We start from the raw sequence: 25886 nt of genomic DNA, 5'->3' as shown, positions 1-25886 counted from the left end.
TGCAAAACCTTCAAAACCGTGAATACTAATTATCCCGCATGAACTATACCTTCCTCCGTAACGCCTTATTGTAGGCAACACGCGCAACGTTTTGAAGGCAATGCAGATCTCCAATGTGGAGCCATACAGAGCTTCGTCTGGAGAACACATTAGGAAACTTACCGACGAAACGATTGAACGTAAATCAACTCGCAATAAACTCAAAGATGCATACGTGTCAACGCCCAATAACAGGCAACCAACAAACATAAGAAAAACGTTCTAGAAGCTTCCAAACCGATTTATATCAGTATAAGAATTAATAATTACAGAAGAGAATTATATACGAAAGCACACATGTAAACCTGCTCTAAAACTATGAATTATCAAATTGTTAAATACCCTATATCTGTTAAGATAGTTATAACACAAACACCTAAGAATATTCGCAGCAGCGCGATTCTAATAATGTTAAGCAAATAGCAACTATGTCTCATAAACAATCGCTATTGTACTCCAGGTGAATAACGACAGTAATCAATTATAAACATACGCAATTTTATATAGATAGACGCTATAAAACTAAAAAAAACGAAAAGTAACCGATATGGTGATCTTAATATATAGACTTTGTAACGAACAGGATAGTAAGAATATTTAAGAAGTAAACTACCACTAGAATCCAGCGCATCGTGACCCCGAAAATGCACACGGCACTAACGTACACCACGAAACATGGGTCACCTCTAGCACACACGCACTGCGATTACCATATTATGAAATAGCTGCTAAAATCGGCCCGGGTCCTACCGCCCACAGGGGAGATGAAGCACGGTAGCCGAGAAGCCAAGGGGGGCTTACTGCCCCAACACCAAAGCCCACGCAGAGTGGAAAATTACCTTGCAACGACCCTACCCCACACCACCACAGCAACACAGCGTTATACCACATGTAAAAATCTTGCAATATAGTAATAGCTAAAGAACTAAAAGCACAGGCGAACATGCGGCGAAGATGTCGTGCCCTCATTCTAATTCTTATAAAAAGGGGGAAGGTGCGCAGAAGTTGACAAAAGTTAAAGAAGGGGATCGTTCTGCGCAACGATCGACACCTATAAAAACGGCGACCGATCATCGGATCGTCCTCTTGATTTCTACCACCAGATTCGTCATCTTGTTCCGGTACAGTCTCGCGGTAAAATCCTTTTACCTTTTGCATTTTAACTTTTCCTACAACGTTACTCTGCCCAAAAATCCAGTGAGCTTTCAGCTCCATTTTGTCATATTAATTTAAGATCTTACACTAAGTAACCCCGTTGTTTGTGACTTGAAATATTGAACTTCAAATAATCAAAGTATCCAAATATATTAAAATCAGTCATTCCGTTAAATCCTCTCACCTACGCTGCAAGTCATCATATTCAGATTATTCTCAAAAGGTAAGCCAATTAATTAAATCTTTCATCCAACAATCACTCCTTCGTCGGTTCGTTCGATTAGAGCGATAGAATGCCCGTTGTCCGGTGTATTTCAATACTTTATCGGTAATTGGTGACCCAAACTACTGATGTGAGTCTAGCTGTAGCTGTGCGAACGATTCCAGTGTCTAACATCTGGAAATTTCCACCAGGTACCATACCGACTTCACACCAACATAACTGTCGTGTAAAAAATTAGCTGTCTCAGATTCATTGGCCCCAAGTGTATGTGCGTGAGGCCCCTGGCGGATAGTAGTACAAAGCTTTAGATTACTTCACTTGCAAATTTAAATATCTCATAATCATCATCATTATTTTCATGAAAAAATTGAAAATCAAACAAGTAGCATTGATTTTTCGTAATTACGAGATGCTTGTGGAACACTAGTGTGATTTTGTTTACAGTGTCCATTCAGGGCCTGTTTCAAAAAAGCTATATCATCATTAAAATAGGCTTATATCATAATTCCATAAATCAAAACCAAGCTCTGCTAGAGTTAAACCGATTCTACAACTGAATGGCATAAGAGCAATAAGCCCTCGAGATAATGCACTTGAACAACGGCCAGGAAAGCTAGAACGTTATACATTACACTTACCTATTGGTAAATAAACTTCGAGTAGAGGTGCTTTCAAGTTTAATAACGTCTACAATTCGTGAATTGTAACGTTTGCTTTCGATTATTCTAGGTATCTTAATATTATCTTTCGATACTGATCATATTGAAAAAGTTTTTATAAAATCAATTATTTAGTCTTAATTCTGATGAGCATCGAAGATTTCGAATTCCCAGATCTAGAAAAATTATATTTCATCCTGAATACAACACTGCTTCTTTTATTTTAAATTTTTTATACTCTGAGTTCCAAGTGATTCCCGAAAATAAGAGACGCAGCACTGTAATAACATCAAAATTCAATAATTATACCCTCAAAAGCTCGAAACCACCATAGAAGAATATTAAATCTGTAGTGAATTGAGTAGTCAAATATGCTGTGGACTGATTTAATTACTACGAGCAGTTACAATTTAAAATCGAATTTTTTGTAAGTAAACTATAATACATTTTTTCCTCAATATTATAATGCTTGAACGAGTCTAATTTTAAAAAGAATTAATAGATTCTAGTATTCTTTGCGTCAACTATTGTATATCAGCATATCTGTTTGATTTGGTTATGCAGCAGTATCAAAAAATGTTCCTATGATAGAAGTCACTTGTTCCGGTGTATATTTAGCATGTTTTGCAGGATTTTTGGAGAATGGGATACCGCGATATTTAGCATAAAATATACTGTACAGTGGCAACAGTGATTCTCGTAAGTCATGGCGTAACTCATCCCGGAGTCGGGCATCTGGAACTGAATATGAACGCTGACACTTCGCAGTTTCTTCAAATTCTCTCGTAAACCCTGTGAATCGCTCTTTTATGACTTTGGACCCTAAATCTGTAAAAAAAATGTACAATTCGGATCACAAGAAATATTTGTATATATATATATATATTAGAATTTTTATATAAGGCACTCCGTTTTTACAATGTAAAATTTTTATGATAGTTATGATTTAACAGTACTCCCAAGTACCAAGGTTGTGCAATTAATCGTTTAGTCATAAATTTCAATTAATTGTTTCTTCAACTAATTGATCGATCGATTAAGCGATTTTCCGATTGATGGAATAACTGGTATTTCGAACTAACCGGTTTCCGCTTAGTTATTTTTCGCGCAACCGAGTAATTGATGAATTAGAAAAACACTTGATTAATCGATTATATGAAAAAATAAGATATTATGCGATATTATTTTAATCGGAAATTACTGGTAAGTTTGAGAAAACTTGTGATAGGCAAAATATCAGCAATACTGAGAATTAAACCTGGGCCTGTTTGACTCCTTATCCAAGGACTTCACTATTAACTAGACATGTATAGTTTGCCTACAGAAGTCAATTGGCATTCAGATTCAGTACCTTTGATTTCGAATTAATCGTTTCGATTCGACAAAATTTCCATGATTTTTCGGGAATTTAGAACATGACCGTAATTTTTGGATAGCATTTTTTGCATAATATTGTAGTTTGTTGGAGATAGTTTAGAGTCGGAACGACTGTTTCATCTTAACTCGACAACTTTATTAAGATACTTCATGAATCTTACCCAAGTCATCGGTTAATTCAATATGCGTAATTGCTTTGGCAAATGTGGCTGCGACGTAATTGATTTTGTCCCGAGCCAATAAATCCTGGTAAGTTGTTTCAGCTGATGGTTCAGCTAATAGTAGTAACTCCATCAGTGAGCTCCGACGCAATGCATTTATCACATGGTTGTGATTGTTTAAACGGAAAAGCATTCGTAATGCTACGTCAGAATAGGACATATCACTTCTGTTCACGAGAGCCAAATTAAGTTGTGCAAGGACCTTTTCTGTATTATGCAATACGGACAAAAAAATCTTGTAAATTTTTATTTAAACAAAAGTCAGGGTGGTGACAGAAATCAGAGTACAAATTTCTTGAGATTTCCCTGATTTCCAGAGCACATTTTCAGAATGTTTCTTGCCATTTTTTCACCATTAATACCTGTTGCTATTGCTATGAAAATTTTATTGTAAATGATATTCAAGATAACTTGTAGAGAATGGTGAAGTAAAATGAAGCAGATTTGACACCAATGAGAAAATCGAAAATTATTTTGTTCTATTTGAAACAAATAAATATTTTATTTGACGTTAGTCATTATGATTATATTAAAATTTTTTTTTTCAGCGTCGGCAGGTCAATAAAATTATGAAATTGACGTGTATTACCTTTCGGCTCTAATGGGGAGGGGGTCCTCAGACAACAAAAAATTTATTCAGAAACCATACTTTATGACAGTGACACTAATCATAAAAGAGAGTAACAATAAGAAAGAAAAAAATTAAAATATACATAGAGCGATGACGATTTATGATTATAACTGAAATGATTCTGAGAAACAAAATAGAAATATCTTTGTAACATTTCCCTGAGTTTATGAAAATGTGAAGAATTTCCCTGAACTTTACCTGAATTTCTCCGAGCCCAAAATTTCTCTGAGAATTTCCAGAGTTCCTAATCTCCTGATTTTGTCCTCACCCTGCGATTCTTATAAATATAATATGATACATGTTACGCTAAAGTAGTAAGTTTGGAATCTGTAAATCAAATTGAGCCATTTGATATTTGAAATACACACGTGAAAAAAATTAACGAGTCTCACCCCCCCATTTTTCCCCGAAAAACGGTCCAACTCTGAAACGCTGTAACTTTGGATAAATTTCAAGTAGAAAGTTGAATCAAAACCTAGTGTCAAGTTAAAAATTTTGGCTTCAAGCTCCATTTTCTAGATTTAGTGTATTCGCAGTTTTTTAACTTCCTGTTTCTCCGTTTTCGGAGAAAAAATGAAGATATTGTAATCACCCGAAAATGAAAAGTCGAGTTTTCACTAGATCTCGACGTTTCAAGATCTAGAGAATCACCTCCGACCACTTTCGGATGGACGTCTGTGTATGTGTATGTATGTACGTATGCATGTGATCAATTTTTTTGTCTGACAATATCTGAAGAACGAGTGACTGGATTTCAATGATTTTGGTCTCAATCGACGCGGCATGTCCAAACTTAGAACTGATTAGATTTTGGCTTTGATTGGTTCAGTACTTTTTGAATTAAAGGTTTAACAAATTTCCAAAAAATAAAATAAAAATGTACCGAGTACCGAGTTTCATTCCAATCGAATGAATTTTTGGATTTCAGTCCGCAATTTTGAATTTTGAAATCTCGAGTTTAGATTCGCGATCAGCGACCTCGAAAACTTCCGAGTACCTAGTTTCATCCCAATCGAATTACTTTTTGGATTTCGGTCCACCATTTTGAATTTTGGAAATCTGATTCCAGATTCGTAATTAGCGACTGTAAAAACCCTTTATCCAGCTGATGTTTGAAAAATTGGTTGCACAGAAAAATTTGTGCAATAACCAAATTGATATCAACGGCACGTTGCATAAAAGAATGATTGGGTTGTTTTCCCGTATGTCGCCCCCCTCCCCCCTCCGTGAGATTTATCTTATAATTTTTTAAATAATTAATTTCATTTCACATGCTCGTGTATTTTGCTTGATATCGCTAAATACCTATTAGACAATATTTAATATTGTCCATGCCTGGGATTGATTTTGTAATACAAAATTTGATGTGTTATAATAATGTGTATTCTCTGAATTAAACAGTATGCATAAAATTTTCAGTAACCCCCCACCGCCGTTTAAGTGAGATTTAGTGATTTCGCCGAACCCCTTCCCGCCATTTTAAGTTCACGTAATTAGTTGACGCCCCCTAACCACACCGAGTTCACGCGTAAGGGAAACAGTATTGGTTTACATTTAAAGATGAACTGCACGTCACGACATAGCCGGCGTGTTTTGTTTTGTGTTCGTTGTGTTAGAATCCACGACCAGTGTGGACAATGAGATTATTATATGATGTCACAGCGGATTGCAATTAATATTCGATAGAAAATTTAATTTTTACTAAAATATGAAAATAATGATATAGTATAATCACTAAGCTTTGCCCGCGGTAAGCTTGTTAAATAGTGTCACAATCCGTTCAGGATTTTGTCTCAATGTGTTGTATAAATATAAATGTTCCAAACGCTCAGTATTGATTTAAATATAAATAAATAAATGTGATATTATAAATATGTTATTATTATTGCAGCTCGAGAAGAGTTTGAAAACGGGAAGTTCAAAGGCTGGCTCACAGTCAGCTCAAACCGGCTTATCTTGAGTTATCTTAGCTTTTAAGTTACTCATGCCAAATTTGTAAAGTAAATCTTCGACTTCATTAAACAATTTTTTTTGTTAGGTTTTCACGATAGCCATTTTGTAGCCAGTAGATTTCCCTTCATGAGGTTTTTTTTTTTTAATTTTTGATTGCAATTTTTTCTTGACTAAATATCCTATATAAAAAACAACAGTTTCCCAACAATTTTGATCTCACGCAACAAATGAAGAAACCATTGTGCAGAAATTTAAAGAAAAATGAGATTGAACCCGAATGTCGCCGTTTGGAATCTTTCATCAAAAATTATCCTCAACATCACTGGCAAATTTGAGAACTTTCCAAAGATCGTCCTTAAAATTCGGTGATTGAAATTTAAGCTTTACACAGCTGCCGTAAAAATGCGATCATGTTTTCCCGTCTAACCATTTCGAAGAATAGAGATTTCCCGTCGGGAGCATTTCTAAAATTTATATATTTTAAAATTTTCTTATGTTCTTTAATATTGAAGATATTGAAGATCAAACGAAAAACACCGACTGTATGCTTACCTCCGGCATTAGCATTAACCAAGGTTTTTTCACTTGTTACATAAAAACCAAAGTTTTTCGAATACTATTTTTTACTTTTTTATTCAATAACTTAGCGAGAAAAAATACGAAAGAAATTAAAAAAATTTAAAGGGAAAACTCGAAGCTACAAAATGGCTATTACGAAAATAGAAACAAAAATTCTGATTATTGCATATGACCGTACGTAGTCAAAGGTTCATGTTACAAATTTCACATGGGTAACTTAACGCTTATGTGCGCACCTGGGGACCCGGGTATCCACCTCGTCACATTTTTGCTTGTAATTCTTTGAAATTTTTTTTTCAATCTGAGCCTCCGGATCTAGGAAGTTTAACTCTTCACGAAGAGATTCTCATGGCTATATTTCGAAAAAAAAATTTTTGCAATAAAAAAATTAACTTGAAGAACGGTAGTCCCAGGGGGCACCCAGGATCCCGGGTACCCACTAGAGAAAAATTTGATATATTCATCTGTAAATCAATGTTAATGTTAGTAAATGTTCCTAACTGAGCAAATGCGTCACTGCTGGGCCCTTGTATGCTTGGCAAGGGGGGACGCTATCTAACTGCCACTGCCACAAACATTTGCAATATCTGCTGCTTGATAAAGCCAATAATTGACTGTGGAGTACTCGAGATTCCCTTCTTCGATCTCTCTTTGTGGCAACTACACACTACTTTTGAATGTAAATATAGCTTAATTACTTTTTAATTATGTTTACTCAATTAAGTAAATCGATTTATAATGATTCTGTTCACATCTGAACTCAAAAAGTAATTAAAACTGGAGGTGGGTACCCGGGTACTGCGGGTGCGCATCAGCGTAGGAGAACTTGGGTGCGCACATAAGGGTTAAAGATAGAATTACTTGAGAAAGAATGCGTACAGACTAAATCAGGGAACTTTTTACTTGCAATTTACGCAAAATTACAGTGTTTCAAAGTTGGATCGGTTTTCGATCGAAAACTTGAAGGTTCGTTAATTTTTTCCATGGGTGTATACGAACGACATCTACGTCAGACCCAAGCACAGGCTGCAGATTATGATATTGTGCGCCTTGAAATGTTTTCAGTGACATGATAAAAAAAAATTCTGATAAATTCTTGAAAAATTGAGGAATCCTAGCTACATATTTGAATTAATATTCTGATTTCACATTTACTCATCAGAGAAACGCCATTTTTTACTGTAGAAAGCTCTGATGAGCAGGGAATTGTACATGAAATATTTAGGATTGTTCTTAAAGTTCGCAAGATAAATAAAGAAGATATTTTGTTGAGATAACTATCAAATTCAGTGATACTACTATTTCACACACACTTGAAGTCAAAATACTTGACCAATAGCAGCCTTTCCTGAGACAGGAAAGAACCAATAGGATTTTAAATTCAATCATTTTACGCGCTCAGTTTAAACATCACATGAAGATCAAATATCAATTTGTAAGTTTGTAAAATGAGTGGACTGCGTAGGGCCCGTAATGCATGTTTGGACCTTCAATCATATGAACTGTTTTTCTTTAACAGTTGACCTAGCATTTTACCTAGTTTCGTAATGCCTTTCAATATGCTCTCACTAACCGAGAGAGGAACAACGTTGCGCTAATACTAAACTCCAGTCTGAGTAATGTCATTATTTTCAGAGGGGCCATCTTTTCTCTACAGTACAGAATGTGCGAAATGAATTTTTCTTGTGAATTTTCTAACATGCCATAAATACATGCTTATAACCCTTCTCTGAAGCATCATTGAATCTGTCAATATCGACTTGTTGAATTTTATTTATTGGATTTATATTTCTTTGTATCTCATCGTCAGTATAATTCAACTTTGGCAATGAATTATGGTAATTTTTCTAAGTTAAATAGATCGATTGAGGTATTGATTGATCCCAAGTGAGTTGTAATTTCTATAACATTTATTATCAAATTGGTCGGAAAATATTGACTATACCATTAGTATATCCAAATATGGGAAAATGAAGAGAAACAGAGTAAATTATAATCGGCAAAATTTAAATTTCTTTAAAGAACTGGCAACTTGGAACATTTTTTTTTTTGCAGCAGAAACTACGAGTATGTTGAATTGTACAAAAAGATCTGTTTTAATCATTTTTTTTTTTATGTTACTTCAAGTGGGGTGACGTAGATCCGCTCAGATGTAGAAATAATGATTATCAACTTACTAGTGACCTGATTGCAAGTAATGGACTGAGAGTATAAGTCATAACTCAGAATAAGTTTGATAAGAAAGAATTACTAACTGATATATACTCCAAGTAGTATTCTTTGGTTTTCCTCTCCTTGCTGCAACGATGAAGTCAATGCGTTTCCATATGACGAATCCGTACCAGTGCCGCGCTTTAAGACAGTTCCAGCTGTATCAGAGCATTGAGCAAGATGTTCCAAAAAGACTAGAACATTACTTGTACTCTCGGCAACTGTTCCGTCCTTAGGTAAAGCAGTGCCTGAATCATTTCGTACATTCTCAGCGAAATCTTCCAATGCCTTGGCACCCTTAATGTCAATAAGAAAAATTAAATTTTAGGTTTAGAAGATTAGCAATATAATAATTACCGAGCCTACTAAGAAGGGAAGATACCTCAATATCAAACCAGAATTATTGGCCCAATCACTTTTATTATTGAATCACCACTTTGGCCACAAATATTTTAAATTCTGAATTTATTGCTAATGCAACGTAATTTTCTATAATGTTCTCCTGCATCTAAACTATAAACCATCCATTGATGTTATTAGTAACTATTATTCTTTATTATTGACTGTTACTGGCATATCACCTATCATCATTTCATACATATTATATTTGTTGATTATTTATTTAAAGAAATTAATTAAAAATACTTCTCACTGCGCAACTATGCCTGAGCTGGAGTTTGGTCCAATTATATAGCGATTGCTAAGTTCACTATTCTGCCATAAGATTCTCACATGAAATGAACTAAAAGCTACCTTCAGATTTTAATCGGTTGAAAAAAATGAGGTAACTTCCGCTCGTGTGATACTATTAAAAAAAAAGCGAGTTCAAAAGATTTCAGAAGCTTACTTAAAAGACATGTATATTTGACACACCGTGGAATTCAAAGTGTTGAGTACCGAAGCAAATTTGGACCTTAGCGCGTAGTCACAGCCTTCTACAGTTCTCTCCAAATCAGGTCGCAATTCACTAAGATGTTTCAGGATCGGAAAGACAACTAAAACCGCAGAAAAATCACGTCTCGCGATACATCTCTTAGCTCGTGCAGCAATGCTTTCACCGTCATGTGCTACGAAGTCCATGGCATCACGTACGGTAGCTTCTAGCACCTGAGGACACGAAGCTTGAGACAGTATACGAGCGAGGAGACCTCGTTCAGCCTGCATAAGTTTGTGGAGACCAGCAGCTAGCAACAGGTAATTTTCCATTTCTTGCTCATCTGGCGCGGCATCTTCCGGTACACAACCAGAGAGCTGGGGCTGTGATCGTCGAGACGAGGGTAAAGAGAGTCCTAATCCTGTTGTTTGTGAAGCTTTGAATAACATTAAGGTAGCTTTTTTCTCCAGCACATGTTGCAATCTTCGTGATGCTCTTCGTCCAGCATTCTCCTGTGCAGCTAGAGAATGCCTGTGCGGAAATTTGGCTCTCTGTAATATTAGGTAGTGTATTTAGAAGACTGTTAAGCTTTAAATAAAAACAGATATCTACTACCCGGATATCGTGAGCTGCGAAGTATATTGTGACAACAAGTAGTGTTCACATAAGCCCTTGTCTACGTGACGTAATTGCTGATCTTTGTAAACATCCTACAATACTATGTAGAAGTTTCTAGGTGCTTATGCTCGTGGTACAGGTTTTGTGACTAAGTCGAGGAAATAACTAGATTATAGTTAGTAATTTTAATGTTACAATGCAATTTTGAAAAGAGATGCTATTTAACAGGTTCAAGGTTTTTGAATATTAATGAACAGTAATGAAACAAAACATGGTCATATTTTCCAAACTCAATTACTTCAAATTGATTCTAATGTTTCATTATATTGACGTTACCAACTTTATCCATGTCAGATATATATATATCTAACATGGATAAAGTGTATATATATATTAGGGTGCTTCGTTTGAGACTATTTTTTTTTTCGCTCCATTCACGGAATATCACTCTAAACATCCAAAAAAGAATTCTCATCAAAGATGAGCTCTTAATTTTAATTCTAAGTACTCGCTAAATTTGAAATTTCCCCATTCATTTAACACGTAAATTTCAATTTTTGTTGTTTTTAATTATCCATAGCAGCGCGGCATTTCACGATATTCAATTGGCAATACGTGGAAATTACAAAGGAATCTTTGCTCTTTAAAAGCACCTATAGTCAATCTATGTTTTATGAACCGCCTCGCCAGTAAAAAATCTTATAGCCGATTTTTTTCTCTAATTTCATGATTTTCTTAATTTTTTTTGTAAACCACTAACTTCACAGCTAAATTGTGTACGACTTCTTTGTAGGGAATTCAATTTCCTACAAAAAAAAAAAGGTCATGAAAGCTAAAGCCGTAGAGCTAGTAGTTTAAGAGATACATCCAAATGAACATTCAAAAAATCCTTGTTTTAGCCCAGATTTCAGTACTTATTCATTAAATTATTGCTGAAAAAGATCTGGAAAAATTTTCAAAAATCCTATATGACATATAAAAATGTTTCAGTAACCATCCATAGTAAAATGACTTTCACTTCTAATTTTTTTAACGTTTTTTTTCGGAAAAAGTTTGAAAACAGTAAGAAGGGAAAATCGGCCTACTCCGGGTCCAAGCTTAAAAATTTTTATATCTGATGCAGGATATTTCAGAATTTTATTAAATTTTTGATTTTGGTCGGTTGATACAGTCGTTTCTAAAAGTTGTAGAAAATTTAAATTGAGTCGGAAAAAAAAAAAAAAAAACAAAGTACCTTCAAAGTGAGAACAATCATAGAAAAAATCGCGCCCCAAATCTGAGAGGTCAAGGGTAAAACCCAGGTCGAATTGGCGTGGAATGCCCCATATATATCTGATATGGATAAAGTTGGTAACGTCAACATAATAAAACATTGGAATAAATTTGAAGTAATTGAGTTTGGAAAATATGACTATGTTTTGTTTCATTACTGTTCACTGAAATTTAAAAATCTTGAACCTATTAAATCGCACTTCTTTTCAAAATTGCATTGTAACATTAAGATTACTAACTATAATCTAGTTATTTCCTTGACTTAATGACAAAAGTCGGTAAAAATGTTAAGAAGTGTCTCGGTCGACCGGAAGTCATACTGATGAGGCACCTGTGAGACTTAGTTGACCGAAACGCCCTTTCCCGAGTTGCACAACAAATTAAATAAAATTACAATATGGCACAGGGAATAGACTAATAAGAAATGATGTTTCAAGAACAAAATCTCTCTATCTAATAAAAAAGTTTCAAACAAATGAACGTAGAAAAAGATTATAATAACAATAGTAAAAAAAAGATTATAATAACAATAGTATACGCATGAAGTTGGCGGTGGGGTGAGATCCCGAAAACAAAACAAAAAGCATCTAGCAAACCCTTTGACAGCTGTCATCGGCTGTTTATGACAGTCTTTGACAAATATCTTTATAGGTATCTGTTTCTGACGCGCAAAAAATGAACATGCAAACGAAAATTATCAAGATGATTCCCGACGGGAATTGTCTTTTTCGCGCTTTGGCGTATCGTGTATACGGCACTCAAGATCGACACGCAGAGGTGAGACTGAGTATCGTTTCAAATACATATAGTGGATAATTCGTCTACATTTGCGGGTTTTATTATAGGTAATGAGTCAAACGGTGCTGTAATTAGGTCACCTGGTGATTACAAATCACATATGAATAAAAATGCAATATATGCAGCTGCGGACATTTTTGAGATATGTTTGATCGTGTATCGCGAAGAACAAATTCATCCACACCGGATCGGATCACAAAATGAAACACAATTCTCGCTACTCTTCACCGGCGACGGAGACAGTGGACACTTTGATGTCTTGCAGTACCAAAATAAAATTCAGATAGTGAGTAATAAGTATGAAAAGTAACAATCAAATAATAGTAAATCTAAATATATCACCAAACAGTCAAAAGGACAGCCAGGATTTACGATGACAATGGAGAAAGGAGGAGTTTCAAGCAGCAGACAAGGCGATGAAGATGGTGGATGGTCGGAAATATTACAAAAGAAAGAGGAAAATAAAATCGTAAGTGCGAAGAACCAAATAAGCCATAGAATAATATCCATAAAATATTCGTATGACCAGGTAAGAGGACGACCAGGATCGATGTTGGCCACAAGAGAAGGAGGTGTTTTGCGGAATGAACAGCAACGCAAATATAGAGAGAAAAATAATATAAAGAAGGTGATTTTGGAGAATAACCGGCAGAGCGGTAGTAAAAATAATTCAACGAAGGGTGTCGAAGAATTAGAAGAATCGATTGTGATTATTGATTTGGAAAATAAATCAAGAGGACGACCAACCAATGTGATGGACATATAAGAGCGAAAAATTAGACGATGAGAACAGCAGCGAAAATATAGGGAAGCGAACAAAAAATATCATACTGGCTTTTCAATAAACGAACAGAAAGGAGAAGTTTCAACCAGCAGACAAGGCGATGGAGACGGTGGATGGTCAGACGTATTACAAAAGAAAAAGGAAAATAAAATTTTAAGTGCGAATAACCAAATAAGCCAGAAAATAATAATACAAAAATATTCCTATAACCAGGCAAGAGGACGACCAGGATCTATGTTAACCACAAGAGAAAGAGATGTTTTGTGGAGTGAACAGCAACGCAAATATAGAGAAAAAAATAATATAAAGAAGGTGATTTTGGAGAATAACGGGCAGAGCGGTAGCAAAAATAATTCAGCAAGTCAAGGAGATAGATCGATATCAATAGAGAAGGAACACCAATTTTCAACCAACGAATGGAAGCTTCGATTGATGAAAAAAAGAAAAGTAAGCACAGAAGAAATTGAAGTGGACAGCATGTGCAGGACCTGTCATTAAATCAACATGAAGGAATTCGCCTGTCTACTAGACAATGCGTAAGGAAATAGTGAGGCACGAAGCGCCGAACAACGAGGCGCGCAGCGCCGAGATGGGGTTGGCGCGCGAAGCGCGCAGGGGCGAAGCCCCTAGTTACTAAAAAAAAGAAAGCTTCTTTTCCTCACTTCTCACCGCACGAATTTGGGTATTTGAATATTAGAAAGAACGTCATTGAAGGGGGGCTCTGGAGAAAATTATAAGCGGTGTCTAAATCAACTGAAGGACAACACTAATGTGACACCTTTTAAACTTGTTTGAACGGAAACCCCTCTTGTGAGGATCACTTATACACGAAAATAAACAATATTACAAGGTGTTAGACAGAATTAAACAAACTTTCAAAAAAAAAAAAAAAATAACATTTATCGAAACATGAAAAGTGACCAGTAATTTTTTTTTTCCATTATATTCTCCATTCACTAGTATTGTTTATTTTCGGGCAAAAAAGTTGTTGTGAAATAAATAAGTATTGTTGCTCACGGATTTATTCTTGTATTTATCATTGATTTGCATGTTCGTCGATAAATCTCAGGTCATTAATAAAGCAAATGTATTTATGTTGCAAAGAACATGTTCATTCTATAACTCAATTATCTCACAATGAAATTGGTGTTTAAAAATGCGCTCAAATCATTGGGTACATTTTTATATGCAAATTAATATTGCTCGAGATTTTGTGACAAAATAATTGTTACTTATACTGGTTACCACCAGTTGGAATCAAGTATTTTCGTGTGTACATTCTTTGTGCTGAAGGGGGTTTCGAAGATTAGAAGCCAGCATCAGATACCTCATCGCAATACTGGCGTCGAGACACCTGTTAGCATTGATCTCCTGATTGTGATGCTCTCTTTTACGAGGGTCGTTATTATTCACATATCCGAACTGGGAAAAAAAAGGAAATATTAGATAGGAGAAGAACTAGCAGCACAAATACCGACAAGACACTTTACAACAAACACAAAATCCTACAAAGAATACAAGAATCGCTATTCTTAGCCCCCGTTACCAAAATGGAAATACACAAATATATACAGGAATTCAACCCAGCAGCAGCTACAGGACCAGATGGAATACCAACCAGCATCCTGAGAAGCCTCGATAATAGTATAACAGGCCCGTTACAATATATGTATATGCAACATCAGCTTAGAACAAGGTATTTTTCCAGAAGCATATAAAACCACAAACATTACCCCTACATATAAAGCTGGAAACGGAGAACAACCAAAAAATTACTGACCTATATCAGTAACTAACAACATGGCCAAAATTCTCGAAAAGGTTGTTAAAAACAGACTACAGAAATATATGAAAAAACACTAGATTCCCTCACCCAATTAATACGGATTCCAACCAGGGAAAAGCACACAAGATGCCATTCACAGACTGATAACACTCATACAGAGTAACACTGATAAAGGCGAAAAAGTGATGGCAACTTACCTGGACCTCGCTAAAGCCAACGACACAATACGGCACGAACAACTGCTTAACAAACTCGAAACTATTAGAATACAAGAAACAGCACAACAATAGTTCCGAAGCTACCTTACAGTGAGAACACAACGAACGAAAATTGGAAGCACATGCAACCAAAAAGCGACGATACACTGTGGAATCCTACAAGGAACTATACTCTCAGCATTACTTTTTAATATCTACGCCAATGACATCATATCTCTAAGCCTTGACTCGACAATAATTGCCCATGCAGACGACACAGTACTAGTAACAATTACAAACACATGGGAAGAAACCTACGAGATAGCAGCAATGGACCTGAAGACAATACATAACCACCTAGAATACCACTGGCTAACGCTGAACACTAAAAAAACAACATACACAACGTACAAAGCAACCTCAAACGAAAAACTCCAAATACAAAGTATACACATGAAAATACATAGATGTCAGCGTGCCAGAGAACGGTACCAATGTGACGATTCATCCAAAAACAAAATACAAAAATACTTGGGAATAATAATAGATGAACAACTGAAATGGAAAGAACACATTGAACTAACTGTGAAAAAACTAAGGAAACTCATGCACCCTCTCTACAACCTAAGTCAAATCGTCGAAACACAGACGATGAAAGCAGTATACTTCGCTTTAGCGCATTCGATTATTCAATACGGGATCACAGCATGGGACAGCGCCTACCAAAAAACAATAAATCCATTCCACCAAACGCAGAAATCAACCATCAAAATTGTGCTACAGAAACCAAGAAACTACCCTACAGAACAACTATACAAAGAAAGTCAAATCCTTGACCCAAGACAGCAATATCTGAGGAACATCATTATCAGTCTCCATAAAAGCCCGATTGAAATAGCACTGCGACAACAACGGCATTCATACGACACCAGAGCAAAACACCTGGGAAAACTTGAAATCAGGAAATGCACACCAAACATGGACAACAAATGGAGGAGTACATTGCAAACAAAGCATGCAAAAGACTACCTTCAACAACGAAAAAAATTACGGTGTATTCCTTCAAGAAAACAATCACACCATGGATACTACAGGCAGGCAGAACACTGTACGAAGAGTTGACTAACACAAGTATATAGGCTACATATAACAAGAAACACTTGAACAATAACATGGTTTATCAAATCTAGCAAATGTGACATACAGTAGAATGTAGATACACATCACACACCACGCCTTGGACAATACACAATTGAACGTACAAACACCCTACAACCCTGCGCATGACAGGGACAAATCACACTAAAATACAGATGTAAATATACGAACCTAGATGAGGGTATAAAAATAAACTAAACTAAACTAAACTATACTAATAGCTTAATTTCTGCCAAAAAATTTTTTTTTCTACTTATTATACCACATGTTAAAACAGCTGAATGTCATGTAATATTTCAATTGCCAAAAGGGGGATGCTGATAATCAAGTTTAAAAGGTTTCTCATCAGTGTTAATGCCTGGTCGAGTGAGACATTACTTTGCATTTCTTCTCAGTGCCCTCTTTAAGTAACACGACGCTTTATTAAGGAAATTGTATCAAGATCTATCCCGAATTGTCTAATAGTTGTGAACATAATGCAATATGCTTTGCATATCAACAGTATGCTAGGAAATTTATAGCAACGTTATTTCAGTCTATGGTGATGCTGGGACATGTTCTACTGGCAAAATATTTCATGCTGGTCATTTTGCAGCAAACAATTAAATGTTTAAACATTCAATATTTCTACTAAAACTATTAGCGAAAAAAAAAAATACCATAAGATATACAAAGCAACTGGTTTAAGCTCGTTTTATACTAAGTTTAAATTAACTTAAAGCAGATGCAAGCTCTTGATGGATGCAGACTTTCAAAAATGTATCGATAGTACAGAGGCTTGTATCGAATCTATTATTAGTGGTTTTTGGAAGTATGTGAACAACAATGGGGGTGCTAATGACGTGCCAGGCTGTATGCACTTGTTTGACCGTGAGGCTGAGAAAGGGATTGACAAAGCTAAGTAGTTCGCAGAACATTTTTTCAGTGTGTATGATGTCAATATTACTCCCTGGTCTTATCCTAAATTTCTTTTAAGCAACAACCTATGCATGTTTGGCCTGCAGCTTAACTTTGTTGAAGTTAAACGCTGCATCGAGAACATTAAACCCAATTCTAGTGTTGGCCCTGATGGGATACATCCCTTCATTCCATCAATGACGAGATATTCCAGACTAGTTGAAAAGCGGAGTTTTTATCTCACCTTTATAAATCTGGTGATAAGAAGAATTTCGGCAATTACTGTCCCATTTCTAAACTGAACTTATTGGCTGAGGTATTCAGCGCAACAGTGGAGTCCAAACTCTCTCTATACCTAAGGACTCATGTCGTTCCTCGTCAACATAACTGTATACTCCAATCATATCGTAAAGGAATTAATTGAAAGAAGTCAGACAGATTCTGTCTGTACCGACATGGTTAAAGCCTTTGACAAGATAAACCACAAGTTGAAGCTCAGTAAGCTCAACATTTATAGCACTGGAGGCTCTTTGCTACATTGGATTGGGTCATACCTTACTAACAGGTCTCAAGAAGTCCAACTTAAAGGTTTCCTAATAAGTGAAATTCGTGTGCTATCACATGAACCCCAGGTGTCTCATCTAGGGCTACTATTATTTTTTACTTTTATTAATGATATTGGCCATGAGATATATCACTCTAATTTCTTACTGTTCACTGACAACCTCAAAATTAATGAAACTATCAATTCTCAATTCGATACTTTCTAACACCAGAATGATATTAGCAGCATCTCTCGATGGTCCCGGGATAATGCGCTTAGATTCAATCTTAAAAAGTGCTCGGTCATATCTTTTTCCAAGCTAGACGGGGTTAATGTAGATTATTTACTTAATGACATATTATTGACCTGTGTTAGTGTTGTTAAAGATCTTGAGGTACGTTGTGATGGTTGCCTTAATTTTGGCACCGACGTGCAAAATGTTAGGGATAAGGGTCTACAGAAGCTTTACTTCGTTGCAATGAAATCAAAGGATTTCAAGTGAACTAACCCTAGTTTGTCTTACGTTCACCTATGCGTTGAATATCTGGACACTGTATTTCGGCAAGTATAATGTTCTGTTTGAGCAGGTACACCGTAAGTTGTTGAGGCACCTAGCCTATAGACTGGGGAGACCTACGATCCTTATTAACCATCATTATGAGGAGATAACTAGGGCAGTCAATATCTGTATGCTTGAATCCTACTCATGTTACACCGATGCTATTTTGTTTTTTTGAAATCTTGATTGTGTTGAACTGATTGGTAGCTTCAACTTCTACATTTCACGTAGACTTTTCAGTGGGAATTACGACCAGTTCTGGGCTGCGACTTACCCTGGGGACTTTAGCTGTAGGTCAGTGATGGAGAAACTTAGTGTGTTGTCAAACAGAAACTATGAATGGCTTGAACTATTCGGCTGCACCATTTCATCCTTTAAAACTATTTGCAAGCACAAACTGCTGGATTTTGGCTGATTTTACTATTTTTAATTAGCATAATATGTTCTTATTACCATTCAGAGTTTGCTTCTATATAGTTATAATAATGTGAAGTATGAAATGGAGATTGTCGTGTGTATTGTGTTGCTCTACATAGTCATGAGAAATGTTAAATGGAGATTCTCATGTATGCTGTTTTATTGCAAATAGAATTCCCGTAGATAAATAAATTAGTAAAAATATTTAATCAGGAGTGAAAAATTGAAGGAGTTTTACCTACACATACCCAGAGGTTTTCTTGGAAGAACCTGCTCATTGCACATGCGATTGAACTTGCTTACTGTAAAACTACAACCATAACCTCTCACTTATTAAGAATGACCCAGTCATAGCGCCAGCATGATCCACTAAGCAGTAATCGTTCTGCCTACCATGCTAGTAAAATTTTTACAATGTCGATGAAAACTAAACAAGTTGCAATTGTCCAGCAGGTCCTTGCAAGGGAACCTCTCGGTGTAAGTGGTAGGTGACTGATCTTACAGGCATGGGACTAGTGGCATGAATACTCCCACCGCTGGCGCTCCTTTGATGTTCCTTGAGAAGTTGAAGCGACCTCAAAACAATTGCCGATCTAACAGATGCATAAATTTGTCCGTGTTTTCTGTAACCTCTTTCTTCAAGCCAGTTTGCTATTTTGATTAAATCGTCAAGGACCTCTTCTGGTAACTGGCACAATGATTGGTATGCTTCTTCACCACTACTAGCATCTTCATCTGATGTTATTAAATCGAGTAAAGCGATGGGCAGCACTGGTTTGCTCTGCCGTGCTAGAATATCTTTGAACTCGGCATATAGGGATTCCGAACCAAGTGTAAACATCGTCGAAACGTTCTCCAATTCAACAGAACTGGGATTATTTTTTTGGAAATATCGCTGTGCATTATGTAACCGGTTCATGGCATCAAGGAAGGCATCCAAACCACTGGAACTGGCAGGTCCACTGCGTATTGCCAATTCAACCTCTTGGCAAACCCCATAATAACCAATAGCATGGTCCAGTATTGATAAAGTTTTTTCTATGTCTGAAATAGAATGTATGAGTGAGAATGATTACTCAAAATCCTACTTTTATCTTGCGGCTACATTTTATTCTATGATTATAAAACTGATGCTTGTTTCGGATTTTTAATTGCTTATTTAACTTAAGAGCTAATTTGATGTACCGCAATAACTTTAGAGAAGTTGAGTCTGAAAAGTATGGGTATATTTAGCTTTGTTGAAGTTTGCCTAATTTAAGGCAGCTACATTGTTGTGAGTAGCAATTTTTCCTAAAAATCCTTGTTATAGTAGTTGCACACAAATAACACATCATGAATCTAGGCACCTCGGACAGTGGATTCATCATTTTTATTATCTGCCATTGATTTAAATAGCCACTAGTTGACGTGGTATATACTAGAGGAAATATAGTGTATCGACAACCTATACATATTGCCTATATGTAGATCAAAGGGCAATTTCTTATTCAGAGACGATCTTTTCTCTTCATGGACAGTTTTATAGTAACTTGTCCCATATTTAGGATCTTGACGAATTTTTTTAAGCATACCCCCCAAATCAATTTGAAATAATTAAAAAACAATTGCGTACTTTTTTCAGATTTTTATCTCAACTCTAACCCGTGCAAACAACAGGGTGGATTTTTTCGTTTAAAATACACGTGTTTCAGACACGTTCTCAGCATATATTTTACTATAAAAGTAATAGCGTTCAAAAAAGTCTGTAACTGGGAGGTTTTAGTAGTCATTAGTGCTACTATCTAAGAAAAAATTTATGTCATCATACCATGCAATTATGGTGGAGTTGTAAGTGGCGATACGGAATTTGAATATTCGCGGCCTTATTAGACCACTAAAATGTCATATGAGAGGAGACAGGTGACGCGGCGCCCAGTGGCGTTAATTGCCGATACGGTCACGGTACTCGCCCGGCCAGTGAAAGGGGGAAGATCTTCGGTGACAACGGGATCTCGCTCTCTTTCTCTCTGGGGACGTTAAATAGACCAGTTGGGTGATCATCCATAACAACCTGAGAAGGAGGAAGGGAGGGGAACGTGGACTGTATACCTTCGGCATATCCCAATCGATTCGACCACCTGACGACCCAAAATTTTAATTCTCCGCCAACTCACCACCCGAGAGTCCCCGGAATTTAAGGGAAAGTGCCAGCAATCAACAACGCACGTGAGACGAGACCGAGAAGATATTATTCATTTATTTTATTAAAGGAAAAATTAGACATCGGTTGATTGGATCCATATCCACAAAATTGAAAATTCTTTTAGTTTGTACAATCTCTTAGAGTCAAGCAATTTTATATACAATGACAAACATTACTGTCAAATATTAGGTTCAGCGATGGATTCGCTTATCTGCCCCAGTCTCATCAATATTGTTTTAGAATATCTTGAACAAAAAGTGATCGATCAACTACCTTTTAGTCTTCCTTTTTATTACAGATGCGTGGATGACATTATTACTTGTATACATAGAGAGTAGATATAATTCCTGCTAGACAAATTCAACAATTTCCACTCTTGAACACAATTCACTTGTGAAATCGAAGAATCAGCTTCCTCAACACTATGGTCATTAGCGTAAGCAATATTGTTAATCTAGATTAGTACAGAAAAAATACTTGCTGTCGGTGATATCTAAATTTTAATTCTCGATATTCAATGTTATACAAAACGTCTGTAGCTATAGGTTCATACGATCCGTGTATTTAAATTTCGGATCCTCTCTTTAGAATAAAGAATTTCAAAATAGTAGATGGCACACTTATGTGGAGAAGCGGCCAACCGTAACACCACAAATTTGTACTAGACTTTGCAGGATAAAAGAGTAATAAAAGTAAACGAACACGTATCTTAGCTTATTCGTAAACATTCGACCTTTTCCAAGAAACAATTAAAGATTTGACGCTGCTTCATGAGTCTGTTCGTCCGCATAGCATCGTGCTCAAGCAGATCGGTAGCGCAATTTGCTAGCATTACGGCTTCGAGTTTTTGCGCCTCGTGTTCACGTCCCGGCCAATTCTTTTATTTCATTTCTTCTTCTAAGTATGCTTCACAAATGTTCCTTATTTTATTCATAAATACGAGAGTGCTATATTTAAATTACAATTCATTATTCCGAAGCAATTGTCTGTTATTCCGAAATGGTCGTTGAAAGTAATTCCTCTAAAGTGTACTCCACTATGTCAACCTTGTAACGTATACTGCTACCGAAAAGTTAAAAATTATATCCTTCGACTGCAGAACTGCTCTTTTCTTACTGCACAGCAAAGGGATATCACAACTAGATATGACACGATAAGAATACACGCTTTGATTCGTAATCAATTGCAGGCGCCACCATATAAGAAAATGATTCGGTATGGATGGTTTGCCGCACAATTAACACCGGATCACGAAATTTTTAGCAGCGTCAATGACACTGCGTTTCCAGACAACATTTACACTGAGAAATTTGACTGAGGTAAAAGTGCCATCGAGCGTTGCTCGTGGTGTATAGAATTTTTATGTTCTGAATGTTTTTATGACAGTATCACCCTGAGGAATGCACCGGATGCTTTTGAGGTGTAATATTGTAACGATAAACACAATAATTAAGCTACTGGCTATTATACATTTGTGATTTCCAATTATTTTTACAACCTAATACCTTGCAGTATATTTCGGAATAACGGACAATTGCTTTTGAATGATGAATTGGAATTCCAATATAGCGCCCTTTTATTTATCAATAAAACAAGAAACATTCGTCAAACATTCTTTGGCGAAGATATGAAAAAAAAAAAATTGGTCAGGACTCAAACACGAGGCGGAAAAACTTAAAGCCGTAATGCTAACCACTGAGACACTATTCCAGTTGACAGCACGTGCAAGCGAACTCATGAAGCAGCATCAAAACTTCAACCGTTAGTTTCTCAGAAATGATCGAGAGTTTACGGATAAGCCAAAACACATCTCCATTTATATTTTACTCTTTCATTCTGCGAATTCGCGTGCAAATCAATGGGTTACAGTTGGCGGTCTCTCCTCGTTCAAACTAATGGTTATACTCTATCCTCAATTAAAACCAAAAAAAGATTTGAAAACATAAATTTTATAATAGCACTGAAAAAGAAGCCAATTACAATGAACATCAAAAATATGACGTCCATTCCTTATGTACCAGATTTGACACACAAAATTTTTAAACTCTTTGCACAAGAAGGTATTAACATCGCATACAAAATCTCTAATGACTCAAAGAGCCTTTTCTCTAAATTAAAATCAGAAACTTTGATTGTGGATCAAATCAACACCATATACAAAATAGATTGCAATAATTGCTTTTAAAGATGTATTGGGCAATCGTCACAACACCTAAAAAATGAAATCTCAGGTCACAAGTCTAATATCGAATCACGTGATCCCGATAAATGCGCTCTAGCTCATCACAGTTTACTAAAGGCCATATTTTGGATTTTGACAACGCTAAAATTATTTTAACATGTGAACGAAATTGGTACAAGAGAATTTTGTAAGAAATTATTTATATTTCTAAAAGCATTATTATTACACTTTTTCGCTCAAACATTAAGAAACTTTCTTGTTTATAAAGTTTTTGATAATAAACAAGAAATCGAAGATTCCTAAAATAATCTTTTTTGTGGAAAAGTAAATGAAAGAATGAAAGCATAAAGATGAATCAAAAGTTAGGAAAAAAAATCTACAGTAGCACTATTTGCGTCAATAATGGTGCACACAAATGGGACCACATCTCTACTATGGAATACAATGGCATCAGGACAAATTCGAATAATACAAGAAATCAACATCGTAAGGAAAGGTTTTACGATGAGTACGAAGTGCCTCTAATGGTTTAGGGCTTCTTTTGTTCAACATGGAAACCTGTGGAGATGGCGTAAGGTAAGGGTACACTCAACTCTTCAGGTAGATGACGTAATAGTGTTAGAGGGGCGGTAAAGCCTGCCCAAGAGCCTCTCCAAAGTTGCCTACTTTGGGGTCTGCTTGGATTTTTTTAAAACAAGAGTCGAATGATACTTTAGCATACCCTAATACTCAGGAAAAACTTCTAGCCTACGTGTACGAATGCTGCCAGAGATATGGGGGAACCAAGTTGTCAAATTTCTTTATACTTGGTAACACAGCCCCAGAATCAAAAATAAAAAATTTCAGATTTGAAAGAGCGACCATGACATTTTCATATAGTTTTTGTCGCACAGTCCAAATGTGATGTCAAAAATACATAAAAGAAATTATTTCTTGATTGAAAAGTACCTTAAAGCTTTATTTTTATGAGCAATTAGTATAGTATTTATACTTCTTACATAATAAAGCGTCGGAATGTGTGTATGAAGAAAAAAAAATTGGCATATTTATCAACTCTTATTACTTGCTTTTAGAATCCAACTATCTTATATGTTATACCATTGGATTCGTTCCTACAAAAATATATTTGTGTACAAATGTTATAACAGATATTTGTGCACATAAGACTTGTGCATTACAGCTTTACTGTAACGTGGTTATTTTAAAATTTTTAGAAATTTCTCAGGATCAGATGAGCAAGCAAAATGGCCCAATAACATTGGAATCAGATCGAACCTACGATGGTTCAAGCATTTTGAATGTATTAATTGTCAAACTTTTTCTTGGTTTAATATCTTAGCTTGTATTATTCGAATTTGTTCAGAATCATCTTCACTATCAGCAAAGTTGATTCTTAGCTTCGTTGTGTTATTGGTCGTATTCATCGTCAATCACACCAATGACATTGCTGGATACTTTCAAACATTATTTTTCACTTCACTGATCATTTACTTCATGTATCATGGTTTCGTTAATCCTTAAGGTTGGACATATTATACTAAGCCTCCATTTGAATTAATTGAAAAATGATTCGAATTGATTATGTGCCTGGAATTCCAATCAATTAAGTTCGATTGAAAACCAGTGTTGCCACTTTCTGGGATTCGATGATGAATGTTTTTAAACCGTAAATGTTACCTGGATAACTATTTGAAAGTATGATGTGTTAAAATTATGGCTAGGAGTATCATTGATATATGATTGTGACCTATAAACACTTCGATCAAGTTTGATCAATCGTAACTGCTGGTACAAGACAGATTAAAAGACGGAAAAATGCAGTGAAACGGAATATAGAAGAAAGAGTTAGAAGCTTTGTAGTTTAAGCAGTATCAATCAATCAAACTTGCTCGACGTGAACTTTATGACGAACAAATGCTAAATCCAATAATTAACAGTAAGTTTACAGTTTCGTTCTGTCAAGCAGGTAATAACAAATTTCTATCTAATCCTAAGAAATTATCATCGGAAACGTGATATTTGCAATTATTTCATTTTTCGAGCGAGGGTGATTGATCTGAACTTCAGGTACATTGTAGTTGGGATTTTGTTGAATCAAAGAACTCACCGCCGAGCACTTACAGTAAAAAGAATCCCTAAGCTAATATATTACTCTTTGCGCGTAAAATTGTTTTGTAAGATTTACCATGCTGTTGATGTTGAAGATTTCCAGTCTCCGTATAGACTGGTAAAATGGTACGTTGGAGCGTAGCAAGGCGCTGCTCCAAGGATGACAAAATTCCAACAATACCGCCAGTAACACGTTTACTGTGATCAATCTCCGCCTTCAATGCAGCCAAGCCAGTAGCCTCGGCTTCTAATTTGCATTCGATTTCAAACCTGTGTTCCGACGTGTCGAGCATGATTTGAAATGTAAAGAATAACTAGTTGTCACAAACCCAATTGACAATCTTCCGTGGACGCTGGTGGACAATAAAAAATTTGGAACCCAAAGTGTTCGTCGCGTACACTTGACACTCCTTATTTTTCCGTTTGATTATTCTTCCGGAGAGGACGTGCCAGTTGCCACC

General features: G+C 35.9%; 1 protein-coding gene across 2 annotated transcripts; it reads right to left on the bottom strand.

The window, feature by feature from the left end:
- Positions 1 to 2448: 2448 nt before the first annotated feature.
- On the bottom strand, positions 2449 to 25886 carry LOC107224150 (exocyst complex component 7). Of its 2 annotated transcripts, XM_015664092.2 has the most exons (6): positions 25502 to 25886; positions 19455 to 19996; positions 9922 to 10473; positions 9093 to 9345; positions 3615 to 3881; positions 2449 to 2904 (listed from the first exon to the last, which is right to left on the bottom strand). In XM_015664092.2, exons 1-6 carry the CDS (start codon positions 25716 to 25718, stop codon positions 2633 to 2635), a joined length of 2103 nt encoding a protein of 700 aa, XP_015519578.1. In that variant the 5' UTR covers positions 25719 to 25886; the 3' UTR covers positions 2449 to 2632. The 2 variants fall into 2 exon arrangements, with proteins under 2 accessions (XP_015519578.1, XP_046590936.1); XM_046734980.1 differs by lacking the exon at positions 3615 to 3881.

This window comes from Neodiprion lecontei, chromosome 3, assembly GCF_021901455.1.
Source record: "Neodiprion lecontei isolate iyNeoLeco1 chromosome 3, iyNeoLeco1.1, whole genome shotgun sequence".
Lineage (NCBI taxonomy): Eukaryota > Metazoa > Arthropoda > Insecta > Hymenoptera > Diprionidae > Neodiprion > Neodiprion lecontei.
The sequence above is the reverse complement of the archived record's forward strand: the minus strand, read 5'-3'. Positions and strand labels throughout refer to the sequence as shown.